This window comes from Pelobates fuscus, chromosome 6 (assembly GCF_036172605.1).
Source record: "Pelobates fuscus isolate aPelFus1 chromosome 6, aPelFus1.pri, whole genome shotgun sequence".
NCBI classification, from domain to species: domain Eukaryota; kingdom Metazoa; phylum Chordata; class Amphibia; order Anura; family Pelobatidae; genus Pelobates; species Pelobates fuscus.
The window spans coordinates 294,572,762-294,595,837 of record NC_086322.1 but is presented as its reverse complement, the minus strand read 5'-3'; the positions used below and the strand labels follow the sequence as shown (position 1 = coordinate 294,595,837).

General features: G+C 39.6%; 1 protein-coding gene across 2 annotated transcripts; it reads right to left on the bottom strand.

Annotated features, from left to right (window-relative positions):
• Positions 1-340: 340 nt before the first annotated feature.
• LOC134615108 (tyrosine-protein kinase HCK-like) lies at positions 341-22,690 on the bottom strand. 2 transcript variants are annotated; one of them, XM_063459522.1, is made up of 14 exons: positions 22,639-22,690; positions 18,224-18,310; positions 16,945-17,027; positions 16,487-16,604; positions 12,986-13,022; positions 8,810-8,909; positions 7,422-7,520; positions 7,035-7,138; positions 5,058-5,192; positions 4,806-4,958; positions 3,565-3,824; positions 2,209-2,362; positions 1,591-1,722; positions 341-987 (listed from the first exon to the last, which is right to left on the bottom strand). In XM_063459522.1, exons 4-14 carry the CDS (start codon positions 16,601-16,603, stop codon positions 785-787), a joined length of 1,494 nt encoding a protein of 497 aa, XP_063315592.1. In that variant the 5' UTR covers position 16,604; positions 16,945-17,027; positions 18,224-18,310; positions 22,639-22,690; the 3' UTR covers positions 341-784. The 2 variants fall into 2 exon arrangements, with proteins under 2 accessions (XP_063315592.1, XP_063315591.1); XM_063459521.1 differs by lacking the exon at positions 22,639-22,690 and having other exon boundaries at positions 18,224-18,424.
• Positions 22,691-23,076: the final 386 nt, after the last annotated feature.

Below are 23,076 nucleotides of genomic sequence, written 5' to 3'. Positions count from 1 at the left end.
GCTATAGTGAGAGGCTTTCCCAGGCTTGAAATTTAAACATGTGAGAGGCTGTCTGGTGCAAATCCAGTAATATAATAAGTGTTCATACAACGTTCACTTTCCGCATTATGTAACCGAAATTAACCGCTCAGCAAAATCTGCCAGACTGAACGTTTTCCCTTGAAACTCACGGTGCATTAGTCACACAATAAATATAGCACATGAGATTTATGGCAGACACTGCGTTAGTCCTAATAGAAACCAATGGAAAAGATCTCTTAAAGCTATAGCTACTACTGGTTTTCTAGGCATGACAGACACATATAATTAGTGCATTTATGGAAGAACCTGATGGGTATTTTGTGTCACATTTTTTCACAATTTTTGGGAGGATTAGCGGGTAGAGAGAATGGTTCTGAGTCCAGTGGAGATCACACGTTTTGCGCTGTCTCTTTCCTGCTTGCATGATATAAGCTTTAAGTATCCACAGCCATGATTTTGTCCATTTGCTTTGGAAGTGATTGGAGTTAGGAAAAACATGGTGTGAATGCACATCATTCCCTGTGTCAGGAAATCACAGATTGTGTTGATGCTGAAAGCGTCCCGTAGGTGCAGATTTCTGTTACAAAGACTCAGGCAGAATAAAGGAGATGTTGGGTTAACGGAGCTGATTTGGCATGGAGAACTACCAGAAGAGAGGTCATCGCAAGACCAACAAGTTTCTATTAGAATCTCAAAGTGTCACAGCAGATGGAAATAGCAGGATTGGCGTTTACGTTGTCCATATGGGATGGTGATTTTAGGCTCAGGGTTGGGGTTGGTACTGGCTCTCAGTGGCTGTGAAAAAATCTTCAAGGACGCCCTGCAAATATTCAAATGTTGGTCTTTGCTCTGGGATTTGCTGCCAACACTGCAACATTACATTGTAGAACTCCTTTGGGCAATTCTGAGGACACGGCATCCGATATCCACGCTCCAGAGCTGTGATTACCTCCAGATTGGACATACCTGAATAAGTAGAGAAATGATTGATTAAACACATTAGTACTCTACAAAAATATATTGTTTGGTGGAGGAAGTCCACAATTGCCCCAATCCAAGAAGACCTGCCCAAAAAGACTCCCTGCAGAAACATCGAAATATAGTCATCTTCTAAAATGCTGCCCCTCATATTGTTAAGGATGGTCTTTTTACGTAATCTTAGTATTACGAGTGTCTTGAGCTAGTTTGCATTCGTTATTACTCCGCGTTATGGGAAATTGATGTGTGCTACCAGTTTCAGAAGCATGAGGAAGTGGTTCGTCTTACCAGAGCAAACTACAGAGGCTTTAGTAACGCAAATTGCCACATGCACTAAATGTGATAAATTTACTTCCTGTTTCTGGAAACGGTATTACATTTAACCCACAAAAAGTTTAGCAAAAATATAAGCTTAAAAATAAACTCCACAAACATTGTTTATTTGATGAGGATAAGGAAAAAAATAAGCAATTTACAGTGTGGAACATTCATTAGATATATAACTTAATTTTTAGTTTAGAATGCAACGTCTGCCATTTCTTTAGAATTTGAATATATCTTGAACCTGTGTCCGCCATTGTTGTGTCTCACCTGGATAAGGAGTCCGCCCGTAAGTGATGATTTCCATCATAAGGATCCCAAAAGACCAAACGTCTGACTTTATGGTAAACGAGCCATAATTGGCAGCTTCTGGAGATGTCCATTTAATCGGGAACTTGGCACCTAATAAACAGAGATATATCATACCTCCTGGCTCGGTGTTGTGCGCATGTACCACATTTCTCATTGTTGAGGCCTGTGCGAGCTGACCTTGCAAAATTGATGTTTGTTAAACATATGGCCCACTTTAGTCTCTTAGAAACTGATCGGGCATAACGAGTAAAAAAAAAAAGGTTACAAATAAAAAATGTTGTACAGGGAAATTCACTAAAATTTGAATTGTCAGGAATTAAAAGCCACTTTAAAATTTCAGTCCAAAATAGCCAAACATAACTGACTTGGAGAATTTTTCACCGTGGCTATTTTGGCATGTGGGGATACTGCTTCTGCCTACTGCTTCTGCTGCACTACAATTCTCATCATCCCATTTCAGCAGTGTAGAATAATGGTTGGTCACACAGTGAACGCTCTAGAATTGGAAACATTGATATGACTAGCTGGAAGAGTAGCTGCAGCCATGCTGGTACCCCAACCAAACCTTATACTCACCCTCCCTGGCAGTATACTCGCTGTCCTCGATTACTCTTGCTAAACCAAAATCTGCAATCTTGCATGCCAAGGACTCAGACACAAGACAATTTGCAGCTCGTAAGTCACGATGAATATAATTTTTTTTCTCCAAGTACCACATTCCTTCAGCAATCTGTTGAATACAGAAAAAAAGCCAATTAGAATGTAACGTTAAGTGCACCCTAAACAACGAAAGCAAAGTGTGCGTCCAGCCTAACCAACAACAGCAGTGGTCACACAGAGATTTGAAGATTCAATGTGGCATAATTTTATTGCATATGAGGATCATGGGAAAATTAGTTAGGCTGCATAAAAATTCATAAATAATGATCTTTTAATATGGTGCAACATTCATTTTGGTCAATTGTCCTCGCTGCAGTGTGAACGACTGTTCCCTGAGTATTCTACAGACAGCAATTAAAGGAACACTCCATACACCATAACAATTTAACTGAAATGAATTGTTATGGTGCCAGGAGGTCCCTGGCACTAGCTTACCTTTAGGGGGTAAACCGTTCAGTCTCCCATCCAGCGCCAGATCGCGCTGCCCCCTCCATGTGTACGTGAGGCGAGGAGGGAGTGGGATGACAAAGATTTACATTTTTTCTCAATGGAGCGTGGGAGGTATGGAGGTGAGAGTGAGCTTCCCCTCGCAGGCGCTCTGCCTGCAAGGGAGAAGATTATTATGTCTGTTGCTAGCACGCTGTGCACACTGACAGCAGATGTAAAATATGTATAGAATTGACCAGTGGCGTACACACAATCCATGGGGCCCCGGTGCGAAACTGATCCGTACAGACACATACATACAGAGACACACACACACACACATACATACAGTCTGTATGTATGTGTGCGTCTCTGTCTGTATGTGTGTATGTATGTGTGTGTCTGTATGTGTGTGTGTCTCTGTATGTATGTGTCTGTAAGATACAGACACATACATACAGAGAGACACAAAATGTTTGTCACCTCCTGTTTCCTACCTTTTGCAGGAGGGTGACTTTCCCTGGGGTCCAGAGGTGGCTCAGTCTTATGGGAGTCAGAGTTCCCACTCTGACTCCCTCCTCCTTCCTCCCGCGTGGCTCTCTGATAGCTGGGAGGAGTAACCGGGGCAGTCACCTCCCAGCTCTGTCTGACATCATCACCACACTGTTAAAGCGCCCAGCGCTGACCAGGCCCTCTGAAAATCCATATCCATCGGTTGGCCCTAACAGCATGGGCCACCCGATGGACCCCTTCATGTCCGGCCTTGACACTCAGGGATTATATTGCATTTGTGATTAGGATGAAGCAAAAATTTGAACATTCTCGTGGCTTAATGACGGATCTCACCTGAGCAGAGAAATCGATGAGCTGGTGCAGGGGCTGTTGGTTTCCTTCATCGCTCTTTAGGAAATCCAACAGGCTGCCTTTCTGCATGTACTCAGTAATGATATATATTGGCTCTCTGTGGGTTACCACCGCATGCAGGCGAACCAGGCGATCGTGCAGCAATGTCTTCATCAGGTTGGCCTCCTCGAGAAAAGCCCCAGCAGACATAGTGCCAGGCTTCATGGTCTTCACGGCAACCTGAGTGTGGCCGTCATACGTGGCTGGGGGAAATATTTGGAAGGATAATGAGAATAAAACTGGTTTGGGAAAAAAAAAAGATACTGAGACAGTCTGCACAGTGTATTACACAGAAAAGGAACTGATAGCATAACTATAACGGGAAGTTTAATGTGCATAATATGCTGATTGAACTAATGTGCCTAACACGTCTGGTCTATTTAGTTCCCCTTTTGCCTAAATGTTTACATATTTACAGTATATTCCTCCTCTGTTTTTTCTCTTTTTGGGTGTATTCTGCATGGAAACCACTAGAGGGCGCAGGTGTTGACAGTCTTTTCAGCCAGACTAATGGGTATTGTCAACAGCTGCACCCTACGCAGTAATTACATTACCCAGCCCCTCCTTGCACACAGGGCTTTGTCATTGTGTCCTGCTTTGTCTTAGTCATTTCGTGTCCTGCTGTGCCAACACTTATGTCTTGCCTAATCATGTTATTCAGTCCTGTTTTCTCCTTGATCACGTTACAGTTTGATAAAGGAGTCCCAGCCTCTTATCCTTGCCAACTGTCTATGGCCTGATCGTATGTCCTTATTTGATCCTTTGATCTAATCCCTGTGTTCCGTGTGACCTTGTCGTGTGATGCTTAGCTTTTAACTCTACATTTCCTTCAAAGACCAAAACTGACCATATATTGGCGAGCCAGACAAGAGTTTAATTATGAATTGGGCCATCTATCACCTGTTCCACCAACAGAACCTGGAATGCAGGTGAATAGGCCCAGGAGCTAACACTATTTGTTCATTTTTTTATGTTTGTAGGTAATTCCAACAATTGTTTTTTTTACACGGTTTCTTGGTCCTCCTTTAAAAAAAAATAAAGTCTTTACAGAATCAGCAGTGGGAGAGGTAATGACCAACAATGGACAGGAGAGGGACAATGCCTAGAGTTTTCTATGGCTGAGAGAATCAGGTTAAAGAAGAGGGCACCAAATAGGAATTAGAATAGAGGGTGAGTTTAATTACCCAGCCAAACATCTCCAAACTGTCCGGCTCCGAGCTTCTTTTCCAAGGATAGCGATTCACGTGGGATCTCCCAAGCATCTTTTTGCCACGGTTTCTCAGGCCTCGCGGTCTGACAAGGCACTGTGAGACAGTGGCACAGTCCGTCCATCTGCCCTTGATTTAGAAATGAGACAATTGAGTTTACAGATACGTACTGCCCACCCACATATTCATTTAATTTGCAGACATGCACATGGTCCCAAAGGAGCTTACTCTTATAGTGGTTGACCAGCTCTTGAAGGGAGCGAAACGTGATGCGAGTGGTGATGTAGAACCCACCGTCATCCAAAGTTCGAATTTTATAATGTTTCACTACATTACTTTCTCTAACAGAGAGGGAATAGCATCCTGGAAGGAAACGAAAAAGTTGAGGAGAAGATAAAAAAAAAAATACACATGTTCACTAAACTCCAAACTGTGTTGAATTAAAATCAGAATTGCAAAATCGACTAGTGTAGCGTTGTAGCTCATTATTGTTATAGGTATTGTTATATTTCAGAATTTTCTGCAGAAACAACACAACGTAAGCGGTTTTATATGACGCTGTGAAATGTCTTATGCCTGCTTTCATCTCTTATATATTATTCTTAATACAGTCATTTAGCTCAATAAAAAAAAAGTGAATTACAAAAAAAAAGAAGAATTGCAAAATTGAGGCCATGATTGTAAGTAACTTATTTGTTAGTAGTTCAATGGTTTTGTTGCAGGTACATATTATAACTGAGTCCTGGAAGATTCATCATAAGTAATTTCACAATGAATGAGCCATAGAAAACAATGAATTTATTCCTCAACTCATCATGTCTGATAAAGCTCATTTTTTTGTTAATGGATTCGTCAACAAGCAAAACTGACGTTCAGTACAGAAAATCCACAGAAAAATGAATCGGTGCCAATTGCACCCTACCAAATGCACCGCCTTTTGAGCACTAAAGCCTCAAGGATTAGCTAATGTTATGAACAATGCAATCGAAAGAGCCCGAATGTGCGAGGCGGCAAATGCTGCTCATTTAAAAGAGGTCATCTTCCATATTTTGTCAAACAAATCTCCATATGTTAAAGGGACACTCCAGGCACCCAGACCACTTCTGCCCATTGGAGTGGTCTGGGTGCCAACTCCCACTACCCTTAACCCTGCATGTGTAATTATTGCAGTTTTCATAAACTGCAATAATTACCTTGCAGGGTTAACTCCTCCTCTAGTGGCTGTCTACTAGAGGACACTTCCGTGTTCATAGAACACGTTAAGTGTGTTATACGATGCTGGATGTCCTCACGCTATGTGAGGACCTCCAGCATCGCCGAAATCCCCATAGGAAAGCATTGAAGGCATTATTCAATGCTTTCCTAAGGGGAGGTCTAATGCACATGCGCAATAGGTCTCCCCCGACGCCTGACGTCGGCAGGGGTTTTAACCCCTTCAGCAACTTGGGATGGGGGGTGGGAGGGAGAGGGACCTGCAGTGCCAGGAAAACGTTTTTTTCCTGGCACTGGAGAATCCCTTTAAGCATTCATTGTATGCAATATTCTTGAAATTCGTTCATTAATAAAAAAAAAGTCACTGACTCCTCAAACCCTACTGTTTTAATCCACCCTGTAGCTGAGTAGGATAATGTTTCCAAATCAGCTGTTTTAGTCTAAATTTTGCAATTTGGATTTTCATTAGCGACAATTTACATTTCATCAAATAAACTCTTCAAGTAACTAACTCCCCAGATTAATATAAACAGAAAACCATTCCTTTCTAGTGTAACATGGGCAAGAGCCTTTACCTATACAAGATATCCATACATACAGACTGCAGGCACCATAATCACTTCAGATCACTGAAGTGTTCATGTTGCTTGGAATAACCCTTCAACATGTTATCAGTAAAATTCTTTAGCCAGTAATATTCAACATAGGATTTTTTTATGCTGTTGTGTGTTTCATGTTGTATAGTGAGTTCTTCTTTTCATATTTGTGGTTTGAAAGAACAAAGTACAAAGTATTTGGGGCTTTTACTATGATGGATCCGTTTTGTTAGAAAGGACTTTCCAGAGGTGAAACTGAGCTCTTGAGTGATGTTATCCAGCATTCACTCAAGAGTCATGAATTGCTCAAAATCCGAATTTCCATTATTTGCGAGATGTGAACCTCAAACCCTGGTGAATCCCTGGATTTCATGCTTTGCACCGAGGCAGGATTTACCTTTCATCGTTTCACTGTCTCGGATCATGAAGGCTCCACTTCTATTTTCAGGGGACAGTAGCTGTCTCTCTGCTTCTTTCCGACCCACACCTTTAAAGTACCAACTGTAGGAGAAAGAATAAAAAATTAGATTTGGCATTATTTATCTAATAAGGATCGGCACATTACGCCTTGTGATTGAAAGAGAAGTGGCTGGAACCTTTGGGAAGTGTCACCAAAAAAAAAAAGACTAGATATCAAGACAGACGTCTTCTGTAGGATTTTGCAACATTCTTTCTTACAGCTAACATACATTGTTTGGAGGTCCATGACATCCTTCTTCCTGACAAAATGAGGATGACCAGAAACAGAGGCAAAGCGGGACAGGTTATGTGAATTGACACTTACTCTTCAGACTCAAGAGAATCCACTCGTCCAACATAATTACTTGGGATAGAACCTTCTTCTCCAGTCCTCGTCAAGCGTGCTTTCCACCACTCTCCGGACCTAAAAGAAGAAAAACCAAGAATTTAAAATATCAGAGAAAGAAAAGTGAGAAATCTGTTTTTATACATTTAAAACAACATCCTATAGGTTGACGGCAGACTACTGAAATCCAAATTAACTGGACCCATAACAAGAGATAGTCCACAAGAATGTGACAGTTACGATGGCGGACCTGCAAGCACAGTGTGTTAATCTTGCTTACACCCTAGATCATCATCACTCCTGTTCTGATACTTTGAGGGTAAAGTATGTGCCAAAGACGATGATTGAATTGAGTTTTAATTGTGACGGATATCTAAAGATTTCCGTTAAAATTAACCAGCATCTTGATCAGGATCTCTGCGCCTCAAGGCCAAAACCCAGACCATGAGCTGTGGCTGTGATGATTAATGTGCAATTGCAAAATCTAGTAAATGCATTTTTATCCACAATTATTTATGTGCATTAAAATATATATTCCATTTTGGCTGCAGAGTAATATTTTAATTGTGATATATTTATATAGTTATATGTTTAGGATACTTTCATACCTTTTTATTGTTATTATATTTCGTTTTTTTATTATGCTATAATTTTATTATTGTTTTTATTATTCTTTTATTTTATATTTTTATTACTATTTTTTTATTATTATTATTATTTTATTTTGTTTTTTAAAACTCTGCCATAGGCTAGGCAGGTGCATACCGAACCAAACAAAAAGGAAAAGATAAAAAAAAAAAAAAAAAAAAAAAAAAATATTCCATTTTGTTTAAAAAAAATTTAAAATCAGAAAAACAATGAGAAAAATGACAAAAATGCCTAAGAATGAGGGGAATTCCATAAAAGGAGAGTTTTTAAACAGGGATCACTGAACATGAAGAGTGTGCTAATTTGGGGATTTTTTTTACCTCTCTAAATGTGCATTCATTTTTACCTCCCATGCCTGCATGACTATTTTCCTTTGTTTTATATATATATTTTTTTTAATTATTTTTTTCACTATCCTGACATACAATACTGTTCTAAGTATGTTCTATGGACATGTTTACAGCCTCTTGTATAGAGCTGCTGATGATTGGCTTCAGATTATTTGTTTTGCAATCTACCCTCATTTTACCCCCTAATTTCCCATTTGTTTCTGTCTATATCCCCTTCCTGACCTTATTTAAAAGTTAATAAATATTTAATAGCAAAACCTAGAGGATACAGAATATGCAGAATGCGTTCTGTATCTGTAAAGCAAAATGCTGGGTTTTTTTTGGTGAGCATATAGCAAATAATTTGAAGGGGATAAATGGGTTACTTACTCCTCTATCAGGTGGAATTCATCTCCTTTATTAAAAGACAGGTCTCCCGGGTGAACACCTTCATAATCGTACAAAGCCACCAGCACCACAACATCTTCTCCTGTGAAAATACAGAGTCCCTTCTAAATCAAACCAAATCTACCACACTGTCATTAACGTTAATTAAAGACTTTCTAGAGAATCTCCTCTCCGTTACTGGACCCTGATGTCTTCTATAGGGACATCCTGGAGCATAATACAGACATTATGAAATGGAATACGTCCCATGGAGTATAACAATGACAGATGGCGAGCTAAGATGGTGGCGCCCCCAGAATTAATCGCTGTGGATTTCTACAATTACTTACATTTTTCATACCTCAAAAACACATATATGATCAATATAGGGGATAAGTAAACATACCGTAATAATAAAAATACTGGGAAGTAACAATTCCCTGTAAAATGTTATTTTAACGTATGTATTTCTAAAAGTCCTATTTAACCCCTTAAGGACCAAATTTCTGGAATAAAAGGGAATCATGACATGTCACACATGTCATGTGTCCTTAAGGGGTTAAATGAAAAATTAAAGAGACACTATAAGCACCCAGACCATTTCATCTCATTGAAATGGTCTGTGTGCACTGTCCCTGTCCCTGTCCCCCTTGGTCCTGCAATGTAAAACACTGATTGCAGTACTAAGACTGCCTGTAGTGGCTGACTACCAGGCAGCCACTAGAGGCGATTCCTGGAGATTCACAGAGTTTGACTCTGTGAAACAACCCTGGACGTTCTCACGCTCTTCATGAGGACGTCCAGCATCAGAGAAAACACCGTAGCAAAGCACTGAGGCACTGCATTAGTATGGGTGAGGCCCAATACGCGCATGGTGCTTGCAAGCCAATGCACATTAGGTCTCCCCGTTGGATGACGTCGGGGGAGGCAAACCGAGAGCCAGCACCTTTACAACGCTGAGAGGGGCACGCAGGGGCAGAGATACACATTAGTGTTAGGAATCCAAAGATGTATTCCTAACACTAAAAGGTTCCTTTAAGGCAATACTGGGCCTATAAAAAGCAGAACTAGCTAGCACTCCCATAATCAGTGAAGAATAAAAAAATAAAACACTTCCTTGTCTCCCATAATATCTGAATTATTTTCAGTGAGGTTTTCCGGGCATTGATTATTCAACCTAGCCATTCACATCTCATTCATTACTGCCCCCTCTCTGTCTATGGATTGCACATTTAAGGCCAAAGTAGTCAGACCGGAAGCATAGCAGACTTAGAGAATTGTTCTAGTTTGGCTATTTTAACCTTAAATGTCAAATTGACTATTGCAAATAACCCTGTTTATGCTATTCTCTCCGTGTCCTTCCCTCCGTTTATCAAGTCACCCGTATCCTTCCTTTTAGCAGCTATATATATTACGTCGCTTTCTCTGCTTTTTTTAAATAAGGAAGTATTTTTTTTTTAAAAAAAAAATTTTACGGGAAGTACTATAAACAACAGGGCATGACTTGGGGGATGGAAGATAGTGAAAAAATGCTACTTTAAAGAAAATGTAGTAGATACCTGAATAAGTTTTAACTATGAATAGTAAAGGCTAATACAGTAAAGGAATTGAAGAATGCTCAGGATGTGTATAAGGCTAATACAGTAAAGGAATTGAAGAATGTTCAGGATGTGTATAAGGATAACACAGTAAAGGAATTGAAGAATGCTCAGGATGTGTATAAGGATAACACAGTAAAGGAATTGAAGAATGCTCAGGATGTGTATAAGGATAACACAGTAAAGGAATTGAAGAATGCTCAGGATGTGTATAAGGCTAACACAGTAAAGGAATTGAAGAATGCTCAGGATGTGTATAAGGCTAACACAGTAAAGGAATTGAAGAATGCTCAGGATGTGTATAACGCTAACACAGTAAAGGAATTGAAGAATGCTCAGGATGTGTATAAGGCTAACACAGTAAAGGAATTGAAGAATGCTCAGGATGTGTATAACGCTAACACAGTAAAGGAATTGAAGAATGCTCTGGATGTGTATAAGGCTAACAAAGTAAAGGAATTGAAGAATGCTCGGGATGTGTATAAGGATAACACAGTAAAGGAATTGAAGAATGCTCGGGATGTGTATAAGGCTAACACAGTAAAGGAATTGAAGAATGCTTGGGATGTGTATAAGGCTAACACAGTAAAGGAATTGAAGAATGCTTGGGATGTGTATAAGGCTAACACAGTAAAGGAATTGAAGAATGCTCGGGATGTGTATAAGGATAACGCAGTAAAGGAATTAAAGAATGCTCGGGATGTGTGTACGGCTAACACAGTAAAGGAATTGAAGAATGCTCGGGATGTGTGTACGGCTAACACAGTAAAGGAATTGAAGAATGCTCGGGATGTGTATAAGGCTAACACAGTAAAGGAATTGAAGAATGCTCAGGATGTGTATAAGGCTAACACAGTAAAGGAATTGAAGAATGCTCGGGATGTCTATAAGGCTAACACAGTAAAGGAATTGAAGAATGCTTGGGATGTGTATAAGGCTAACACAGTAAAGGGATTGAAGAATGCTCAGGATGTGTATAAGGCTAAAACAGAAAAGGAATTGAAGAATGATCGGGATGTGTATAAGGCTAACACAGTAAAGGAATTGAAGAATGCTCAGGATGTGTATAAGGTTAACAGTAAAGGAATTGAAGAATGCCCAGGATGTGTATAAGGCTAACACAGTAAAGGAATTGAAGAATGCTCAGGATGTGTATAAGGTTAACAGTAAAGGAATTGAAGAATGCTCAGGATGTGTATATGGCTAGCACAGTAAAGGAATTGAAGAATGCTCAGGATGTGTATAAGGCTAACACAGTAAAGGAATTGAAGAATGCTCAGGATGTGTATATGGCTAGCACAGTAAAGGAATTGAAGAATGCTCAGGATGTGTATAAGGATAATACAGTAAAGGAATTGAAGAATGCTCGGGATGTGTATAAGGCTAACACAGTAAAGGAATTGAAGAATGCTCAGGATGTGTTTAAGGCTAATGAAATAAATAATATTTCTATTCCTCGTAAGTTTTTCAAAGGTAAAATGTGATATGAAACCATTTCTTAGACCGCAGTTAAGAAAAAGGACTTTATAAACCTGATTTACTGCCCAGGATTCAGGAAATACTACAGCAAAAATGTGTTTGTGTGTATTGGGAGGGAGGGGGGGAGGCGGGCAGTAGGAACACATTCCTAAAATGTTTCGATCATATGATCGCTGGACATTGAAAGTTAATAAGTAGTAAATGTTTCTATGAAAACAGAAAAGAGGAATAATATACACGTGATTTCTTCCTTGTCACTCAAACAAGGGCAGATTTGAATGAAAAGCTGGCAAAAGCATCATGGGGTTCTGAATTCAACAAAAAACGCTTTGTTACTCTATTCTGTTGCTTCTGAATGTTTAACCCCTTAAGGACCAAACTTCTGGAATAAAAGGGAATCATGACATGTCACACATGTCATGTGTCCTTAAGGGGTTAAAGAGCACCAACATATCACCCAAATGTCCTGGATTCAACAGGACAGTCCCAATTGTAGATCCCTGTAATGGCAAAACAAGTTTGTTCCTTTGCTTCCAGCTCCTGTGGCCACCAGAAAGATAAAATCCCCTTAAAACATGGTATGAGCTTATTTTTAACCCCTTAAGGACCAAACTTCTGGAATAAAAGGGAATCATGACGTGTCACACATGTCATGTGTCCTTAAGGGGTTAAGCAGGCTTGCACTGCCTTATGTGAGCTCAAACAAGAAGGCTTCAGAAACACTGTGCGGATGGGTAACGTTAAAAGGGTTCGTCAGTACAGGTGCCGGTCACGTATGCACACATGCCAGGATGGCATGCCCCTTTTTTGGCCTGCTTCCGCCAGCCCTGCCCCTCAAAGAATTATTCACCAAACTTTGAACTGTAAAGATTTGAAATCCGAATGACAAAACCGAGGCTAAATCATCGCCCATGATCCCTAATCGATTGAAACTAAAGGAACTTAAAAACAATTCTTCAGTGGCTAATGTGTGCTAGCCCTATATGTCACATACTGCGAAACACACTCCTGGGGCTGATTTTTAGATATTTTGGGGTTTCCGATAAACACAATACAGAAACGGTAAAGACACAAAGTATATAATCGCTTTCTCTGGAATTACCTGTATTGATGTTCGAAGTTGGAATCTCTGGTTTATTCTGAAAAAATAATTTTAGCAAAGACTATTTAACTTGTAAAATATGTAACCATCTGTACTTTAAACCCAATTTATACCCAACTCTCAAAAAATTTCAGCTATTAAAATAAAAGTAATGAATGATAGCAAATTGACTCTTTACAATGACATGTATCCAGGCTATTCAATAAAGTAAGAATTGTCAAGAAATCAGACTGAATTCAAAGTGAAAGAATTTGTTTTCCATGTGACTATATTGTCCCTAAATCTAAAATCTTTACATTCCTGACAATTTTTTGAATGTCAAGGCAAATTCGATACTTCAAACCTGTTTTAAACCTGTTTTAAAGGGACACTCCAGACCACTTCTCGCTGAAAAGCTTTTTCGTTCTGCAAAAAGTGCAGATTTCAATAGAAATTGGTACTTTTCTAAATTAACCTTGTTACACCCCCCTGGTTGTCAGGCAGACAACCGGTCCTCCTACCTCCTGCTTCGGTTAGCTCATAGAGCTAAAGTCAAAAGGGCAGCAATTGCCCACATCTCCTGCCTTGCAAAGATTTCTCATTGAGCTACATTGGAAAGTCTGTGATTGGGCAGCCACAGAAAGTCTGGGCGGGGTTAGAAGGGGAGGGTTTGCAAAGGCAGTAGAAAATAGAACTGAAGCTTTTGCACGCTGTTTTTAGATATAACTCCAATGAAAAAAAATGCATCATTAAATGCATGCAAGTTTTAATTTGGGGTATATCTCTTAACCCTTTAAGTCCGGAGGGCGTACATTTACGTCCTTTTTAAAGCGGCTCTAAACGCCGCAGGACGTAAATGTACGCCCTCCGTTTTTTTTTTCCACTTACCCGGTCGCCGGCGATCCCACGCCGGCGATCGCGGTTGGGGGGACTCCCAGGGAGCCCCCTCGGCACCTCCGTCCTCTTCAGCCCCCCCTGGGCCATGTGAGAGTGAGGTCCTTGCGAGGACCTCACAATCACATGGCCGGGATAGCTGGCTGCAGCAATGCCAGCAGGGGGACCAACTGTAATGACAGTTAGTCCCCCTGCTGGCTGGAAATCAAATTAAAAGAAATTAAAATAAGTGTAAAAAAATAAATATATACTTAGATCATATATATATTATATATATATATGATCTAAGTATATATATACACATATACACACACACATACACTGTCTAGGTGTATTTTAATATTAATATATATATATATAATTATATATATATATTAATATCAAATTACATGTAGACTGATACTGATTAAATATATATATAACTATTGTTTTATATATATATTTATATATAATATAAAAAAAATATGTAAATACGTAAAAAAATAAAATGAAAAAAATAATTAAAAATAAAATATTAAAAAATATATAGATGTGTTTTATTTCGTTCTAACTGTATTGTGATATTAATATATATATATATATATTTATATCAAAATACATGTAGAACGAAATAATATATATATCTATATACATAAATATATACGTATATATCCCTATATATATACCCATATATAAATACAAATATTTAAAAAAAATTATATATATATATACATATATTAATTCTACACATATATTTATGTAATAATCTTACATAATTAGGTATCCTAATTAATTACAATTAGCGGGACCTGCCTGACAACCCATGCCGAAAGTATAGGGAATTTAATTTGTTAGCACTATATTTAACCCTATAACTTTCCAAGACACCATAAAACCTGTACATGGGGGGTACTGTTTTACTCGGGAGACTTCGCTGAACACAAATATTAGTGTTTCAAAACAGTAAAATGTATTACAACGATGATATCGCCAGTAAAAGTGAAGTTTTTTGCATTTTTCACGCACAAACAGCATTTACACGGACGATATTATTGCTGCAATACTTTTTACTGTTTTGAAACACAAATATTTGTGTTCAGCGAAGTCTCCCGAGTACAACAGTACCCCTCATGTACAGGTTTTATGGTGTTTTCAAAAATTACAGCGTCAAATATAAGACTTGTGTTTCATTTTTTTCACATTAAAATTCTCCAGATTGCTTACGTTGCCTTTATGACCCCATGGTAGCCCAAGAATGAAAATTACCCCTATGATGGCATACTATTTGCAATAGTAGACAACCCAAGGTATTGCAAATGGGGTATGTTCAGTCTTTTTTAGTAGCCACTTAGTCACAAACATTGGCCAAAATTGGCGTTTTTTGCATTTTTCACACACAAACAAATACTAACGCTAACTTTGGCCAGTGTTTGTGACCATATGGCTACTAAAAAAGACTGGACATACCCCATTTGCAATACCTTGGGTCGTCTACTATTGCAAATGGTATGCCATTATGGGTGTAAATTTATTTCCTGGGCTACTATACAGTCTCAAAGGCAACGTAACCAATCTGGCGAATTTTAATTTCAAATGTAACACGCTATATTTGACCCTGTAACTTCCCAAAACACCATAACACCTGTACATAGGGGGTACTGTTTTACACGTGAGACTTTGCTGAATACAAATATGTGTATTTTATTGCAGTAAAAGCAAACAGTATTTTGACATTGACAGTTAAAATGTCATGTAGAACTAAAAAAATCAAAAAAATCTTATTTTCTCCAATTTTTTTCATATTAAATTATGTTTCATAGCTAAATATTTGATATTAAATGAAAGCCCTGTTTCCCCTGAATAAAATGATATATAATAGGGGGGGTGCATTTAATATGAAAGAGGTGAATTACGGTTGGACAGACATATAGCGCAAATGCCAGGTTTTGTTTACATTTTGTTTCGTTCACAACTTGTACATTTGGCTGCGGTCTTAAGGGGTTAAACACCAATATTTATTTATTTTGTATTTGGGTAGTGGAGTGTCCCTTTAAATCCTTGTAATTCCTCCTTTTACACCATATCACCCTCCCTAAAACGTATTCAACGGCTCCAAATACCCCTCCATATAACACGAAATCTTACGTCTGCTTCATATAAGCACATCATTCCTTCTAATAGTTTATATACAATACTCTGTAACGTCTATTGTAGACAGTATGATTTGTAGGTAATACCATCAAAAACAATAATGTTGAACTACAGTCTAAATGGATATTGGGACAGCTCCCACAATGCTTTGCAAGCTTATTACTAGCAGAGAATTAAGGAACTCCATCAAGAATTAAGGAAGTCCAAAGACGTGGTTGAATCCCTGTTTTACATAATCCTCTGAAAAAAATATTGCTTCACATTTGGGAAATTTTATTGAACTACATGTTGGTAAATTTGAATTTATAAAATCAAGCTCAGCTGATAATGAAAAAGTAAATAACACCAGTGACAACAAGAGATACAAAATATTGCTTTAAGTGGGAAGCCATTTCTAGAGTGAATCGTTGAACTACTGCTCGAAAAGTGAAAATTCTTGCAAAATCCGAATGAGTGAAATCAAAAGTGCCCGAGTTCTCCTTCATTATTTGTACTTACGGTAAAGTTAATGGATGTGGGGTCTCTAACGTAGACAGGGTGGCGTTCCGTTGTAGGATTTGGATCCCAGGTCTTCGCTGGCAGACCTGTAGAATTCTTCGATTTTATACAACCCATGCTGGAATGATAAGAAATGAAGGACGTGACCGGAGGACCGAGACAATGAGATGAGAAGGTGTAGAATGGCACGTGGGTATCACATTTAAAAACATGGTAGAGGAGACAGAAGGCAGACATATTGGCGGAGCGCAATTTTGGTTTTCTACTGTCATTTTAGAGGTCAACTAGACAACAACTTAGAAGAGTGTGAAGCAAGCAAAGGAAGTGGTATTGGCAAAGAGGGCCCTTAGTTTGGTTTTAGAGGCATAATAATTAAGAGAAAAAGACACGTACAGACAGTGGCGTATCAGGAGGGAAAATTGAACCACAAGTTAAATATCGGAGAAAGAAGATCTTACATGTCTTGGTTGTGTCCACGGTGGGATCATGCGTGGTAGCTCTCAGTGGTCGTCCCTCGTCCAGAAAGATTGTCATACACCAGCTGTATTTCGGGTACAGAGGACATGGAACAGTGTCAGTTTGATTGGGAAGGCAGAATAAAGTTTGAGGTTTTAATTTCTCAGAACAAAAACGAATTCACAGACACAGCTTCCTTAAAAAAAAAATAGAAAATGCAGAACAAGACAAAATTGATGACACAGAGAGGCAATCTGCAAAATAGTCTGACAGTATAGCATAACAAAGAAACTGAAAAGATGATATGAGATAGCACAGATATTTAGTATAGCATAATATAGAGATAGATAGTATATTATAACAAATGCAGACAGTATAGTATAACACAAACAGTATATTACAATAAAGGCAGGACAGTGTAGTATAACACAAACAGACAGTATATTATAACATAGACAGACAGTATAGTATAACAAAGACCGTATATTATAACATAATCAGACAGTGTAGTATAACTCAAACAGTATTACATAATAAAGGCAGGACAGGGTAGAATAACACAAACAGTCAGACAGTATATTATAACATAGACAGACAGTATAGTATAACACAAACAGTATAATATAACATAGACAGACAGTATAATATAACACAGACAGTGTAGTATAACACAAACAATCAGACAGTATATTATAACATAGACAGACAGTATAATATAACACAAACAGTATAATATAACATAGACAGACAGTATAATATAACACAGACAGTGTAGTATAACACAAACAGTCAGACAGTATAATATAACATAATCAGACAGTGTAGTATAACACAAACAGACAGTATATTATAATATAGACAGACAGTATAATATAACAGACAGACAGTGTAGTATAACACAGACAGTCAGACAGTATATTATAACATAGACAGTTTATTATAACATAGACAGTATATTATAATATAGACAGTGTAGTATAACACAGACAGTCAGACAGTTTATTATAACATAGACAGTATATTATAACATAGACGGTGTAGTATGACACAGAAACAAACAGTGCAGTATACAACAGCAATAGATAGAGTTGTATGACAGTAAGAAACACTACAGACAGACAGTATGCTAAGCCAGTCAGTGGACAGAAATATATGGTGGTACAGAAAGAAACTGACAGTAACACAGAAAGAGACTGACGATGATAGAAAGAGACTGCCAGTGAGTTAGTAAATGTGTGTCCTGTTCCCGGTCTGTCTGTAGTCTCTGTTAGTTCTGTTTACCTGCTCGGGAGCTGGGTCCATCTATGTGTCTGTCATTATCCAGGTCATGTATCGTATAGAAGGGACAAATGCCTTCGAGCATAGAAACTGTGTGAAAACAGGACCAGGAAGAGGAAACTATTACACTCACACCTCACAAGTTTGACGAGGGGCTGGGGTTATACTTCAAGATCAGCATCAGCCAAAGAAAAGAGGAACTCTCAGAATGAGTATCTGCAGGAAGCAATGCATGGCCAAACCCTCCTATTGCTCCATACATCCCCTCCTCTATCAGCTCCTATAGATTTACAGAACCCTCCTATTGCTCCATACATCCCCTCCTCTATCAGCTCCTATAGATTTACAGAACCCTCCTATTGCTCCGTACATCCCCTCCTCTATCAGCTCCTATAGATTTACAGAACCCTCCTATTGCTCCGTACATCCCATCCTCTATCAGCTCCTATAGATTTACAGAACCCTCCTATTGCTCCATACATCCCATCCTCTATCAGCTCCTATAGATTTACAGAACCCTCCTATTGCTCCATACATCCCCTCCTCTATCAGCTCCTATAGATTTACAGAACCCTCCTATTGCTCCATACATCCCCCTCCTCTATCAGCTCCTATAGATTTACAGAACCCTCCTATTGCTCCATACATCCCCTCCTCTATCAGCTCCTATAGATTTACAGAACCCTCCTATTGCTCCATACATCCCCTCCTCTATCAGCTCCTATAGATTTACAGAACCCTCCCATTGCTCCGTACATCCCCTCCTCTATCAGCTCCTATAGATTTACAGAACCCTCCTATTGCTCCATACATCCCCTCCTCTATCAGCTCCTATAGATTTACAGAACCCTCCTATTGCTCCATACATCCCATCCTCTATCAGCTCCTATAGATTTACAGAACCCTCCTATTGCTCCATACATCCCATCCTCTATCAGCTCCTATAGATTTACAGAACCCTCCTATTGCTCCATACATCCCCTCCTCTATCAGCTCCTATAGATTTACAGAACCCTCCTATTGCTCCATACATCCCCTCCTCTATCAGCTCCTATAGATTTACAGAACCCTCCTATTGCTCCGTATATCCTCTCCTCTATCAGCTCCTATAGATTTACAGAACCCGCCTATTGCTCCATACATCCCCACCTCTATCAGCTCCTATAGATTTACAGAACCCTCCTATTGCTCCATACATCCAATCCTCTATCAGCTCCTATAGATTTACAGAACCCTCCTATTGCTCCATACATCCCCTCCTCTATCAGCTCCTATAGATTTACAGAACCCTCCTATTGCTCCATACATCCCCTCCCTCTATCAGCTCCTTTAGATTTACAGAACCCTCCTATTGCTCCATACATCCCCTCCCTCTATCAGTTCCTATAGATTTACAGAACCGTCCTATTGCTCCGTACATCCCCTCCTCTATCAGCTCCTATAGATTTACAGAACCCTCCTATTGCTCCTTACATCCCCTCCACTATCAGCTCCTATAGATTTACAGAACCCTCCTATTGCTCCGTACATCCCCTCCGCTAGCAGCTCCTATAGATTTACAGAACCCTCCTATTGCTCCATACATCCCCTCCTCTTTCAGTTCCTATAGATTTACAGAACCCTCCTATTGCTCCATACATCCCCTCCTCTATCAGTTCTAATAGATTTACAGAACCCTCCTATTGCTCCATACATCCCCATCTCTATCAGTTCCTATGGATTTACAGAACCCTCCTATTGCTCCATACATCCCCTCTCTCTATCAGCTCCTATATATTTACAGAACCCTCCTATTGCTCCATACATCCCCTCCTCTATCAGCTCCTATAGATGTACAGAACCCTCCTATTGCTCCATACATCCCCTCCTCTATCAGCTCCTATAGATTTACAGAACCCTCCTATTGCTCCATACATCCCCTCCTCTATCAGCTCCTATAGCTTTACAGAACCCTCCTATTGCTCCATACATCCCCTCCTCTATCAGCTCCTATAGATTTACAGAACCCTCCTATTGCTCCATACATCCTCTCCTCTAACAGCTCCTATAGATTTACCGTACCCTCCTATTGCTCCATACATCCTCATCTCTATCAGCTCCTATAGATTTACAGAACCCTCCTATTGCTCCATACATCCCCTCCTCTATCAGCTCCTATAGATGTAAAGAACCCTCCTATTGCTCCATACATCCCCTCCTCTATCAGCTCCTATAGATTTACAGAACCCTCCTATTGCTCCATACATCCCCTCCCTCTATCAGTTCCTATAGATTTACAGAACCCTCCTATTGCTCCATACATCCCCTCCTCTATCAGCTCCTATAGATTTACAGAACCCTCCTATTGCTCCGTATATCCCCTCCTCTATCAGTTCCTATAGATTTACAGAACCCTCCTATTGCTCCATACATCCCCTCCTCTATCAGCTCCTATAGATTTACAGAACCCTCCTATTGCTTCGTACATCCCCTCCTCTATCAGCTCCTATAGATGTACAGAACCCTCCTATTGCTCCGTACATCCCCTCCTCTATCAGTTCCTATAGATGTACAGAACCCTCCTATTGCTCCATACATCCCCTCCTCTATCAGCTCCTACAGATTTACAGAACCTCCTATTGCTCCATACCTCCCCTCCTCTATCAGCTCCTATAGATTTACAGAACCCTCCTATTGCACCATACATCCCATCCTCTATCAGCTCCTATAGATTTACAGAACCCTCCTATTGCTCCATACATCCCCTCCTCTATCAGTTCCTATAGATTTACAGAACCCTCCTATTGCTCCATACATCCCATCCTCTATCAGCTCCTATAGATTTACAGAACCCTCCTATTGCTCCGTACATCCCCTCCTCTATCAGCTCCTATAGATTTACAGAACCCTCCTATTGCTCCATACATCCCCTCCTCTAACAGCTCCTATAGATTTACAGAACCCTCCTATTGCTCCATACATCCCCATCTCTATCAGTTCCTATAGATTTACAGAACCCTCCTATTGCTCCATACATCCCTTCCCTCTATCAGCTCCTAAAGATTTACAGAACCGTCCTATTGCTCCGTACATCCCCTCCTCTATCAGCTCCTATAGATTTACAGAACCCTCCTATTGCTCCGTACATCCCCTCCTCTATCAGTTCCTATAGATTTACAGAACCCTCCTATTGCTCCATACATCCCCATCTATCAGTTCCTATAGATTTACAGAACCCTCCTATTGCTCCATACATCCTCTCCCTCTATCAGCTCCTATAGATTTACAGAACCCTCCTATTGCTCCATACATCCCCTCCTCTATCAGTTCCTATAGATTTACAGAACCCTCCTATTGCTCCGTACACCCCCTCCTCTATCAGCTCCTATAGATTTACAGAACCCTCCTATTGCTCCGTACATCCCCTCCTCTATCAGTTCCTATAGATTTACAGAACCCTCCTATTGCTCCGTACATCCCCTCCTCTATCAGCTCCTATAGATTTACAGAACCCTCCTATTGCTCCGTACATCCCCTCCTCTATCAGCTCCTATAGATTTACAGAACCCTCCTATTGCTCCGTACATCCCCTCCTCTATCAGTTCCTATAGATTTACAGAACCCTCCTATTGCTCCATACATCCCTTCCCTCTATCAGCTCCTATAGATTTACAGAACCCTCCTATTGCTCCGTACATCCCCTCCTCTATCAGCTCCTATAGATTTACAGAACCCTCCTATTGCTCCGTACATCCCCTCCTCTATCAGTTCCTATAGATTTACAGAACCCTCCTATTGCTCCATACATCCCTTCCCTCTATCAGCTCCTATAGATTTACAGAACCCTCCTATTGCTCCATACATCCCCTCCTCTATCCGCTCCTATAGATTTACAGAACCCTCCTATTGCTCCATACATCCCCTCCCTCCATGTGCGAACCCATATATAACAATAAGAAATTAGCGACCAAGCAGCCCGAATTCTGGAGTTAGATTTTATAGTATATCTGTTACCCAGATGACATCTGTTTGTACTTTGATGCATTCATAACTGGTCCATTACACTGCTATTTGTTAGGTGACATAACAGGCAGTGTTGTGTTAATTGCATTTGTAAAGACGTGGGTCTGGGTTAGTCTTTCTATATCTCATTTTACTGACAGCTTCCTGACTCTGACCACACAAGGCTAGCCGACAGTTTCTAACTCAGAGGCTAAAACATGTTTCCAGGAAAGAACTACATACATATCTTACAAAATACAGTGCTCCCAACCTCAAACTAGCTTTACATCATATAACATTTTAAATACATCCAACGTAATTACAATAATGGGGGGTTCGTTACATTGCCTGTGCCTGCAACTCCATCAGTGTACCCCATTTTTGGCACGAATAGCCAAACCCAACCTAATAACTGTTCCCATGAGATTAATACTCACATTGTCCATATGGAATTGAGTCGCGGTTTACAAGGTCTCAGTAATGCGGCACCTGTGACATGACAGAGAAAGTTAAAATATAAAAAAACCAGTTTTGGTCACTCAAATCTAATGCGCACCTTTTCTGGAAAATAAAGTTTCCAAAAATTTAAAACGATGGCGCATTAAATTCGGGATAAAATTCGAAATTTGCCATCTAATTCCATTCCAGTGAATTAAAACAGGTCAATTTAAAACAGGCGAAATGAAACAGGTGAATTCAAAAATCGGCGAATTTCATTCGGGCGAATTCACACACGCAAATTTCGTTCCTGAAAGAGAAGCTTAAGAAAGAATATAGACTCAATATGTAACACTAAAATTGAAATACCCTCAATGTTACTATGGTATATGGCAATAAACATTTTCATTGTAGCACAATGTTGTATTGTAGTATAT

Excerpts from the sequence above, each read along its gene's own strand:
- LOC134615108 (XM_063459522.1), bottom strand. The coding sequence starts at position 16,603 with ATGGGTTGTATAAAATCGAAGAATTCTACAGGTCTGCCAGCGAAGACC. Across the intron at positions 7,139-7,421 it reads GATTCTCTTGAGTCTGAAGA|TTGGTACTTTAAAGGTGTGG; the intron begins GTAAGTGTCAAT and ends TTTCTCCTACAG. Across the intron at positions 2,363-3,564 it reads TCATCGATTTCTCTGCTCAG|ATTGCTGAAGGAATGTGGTA; the intron begins GTGAGATCCGTC and ends TGTATTCAACAG.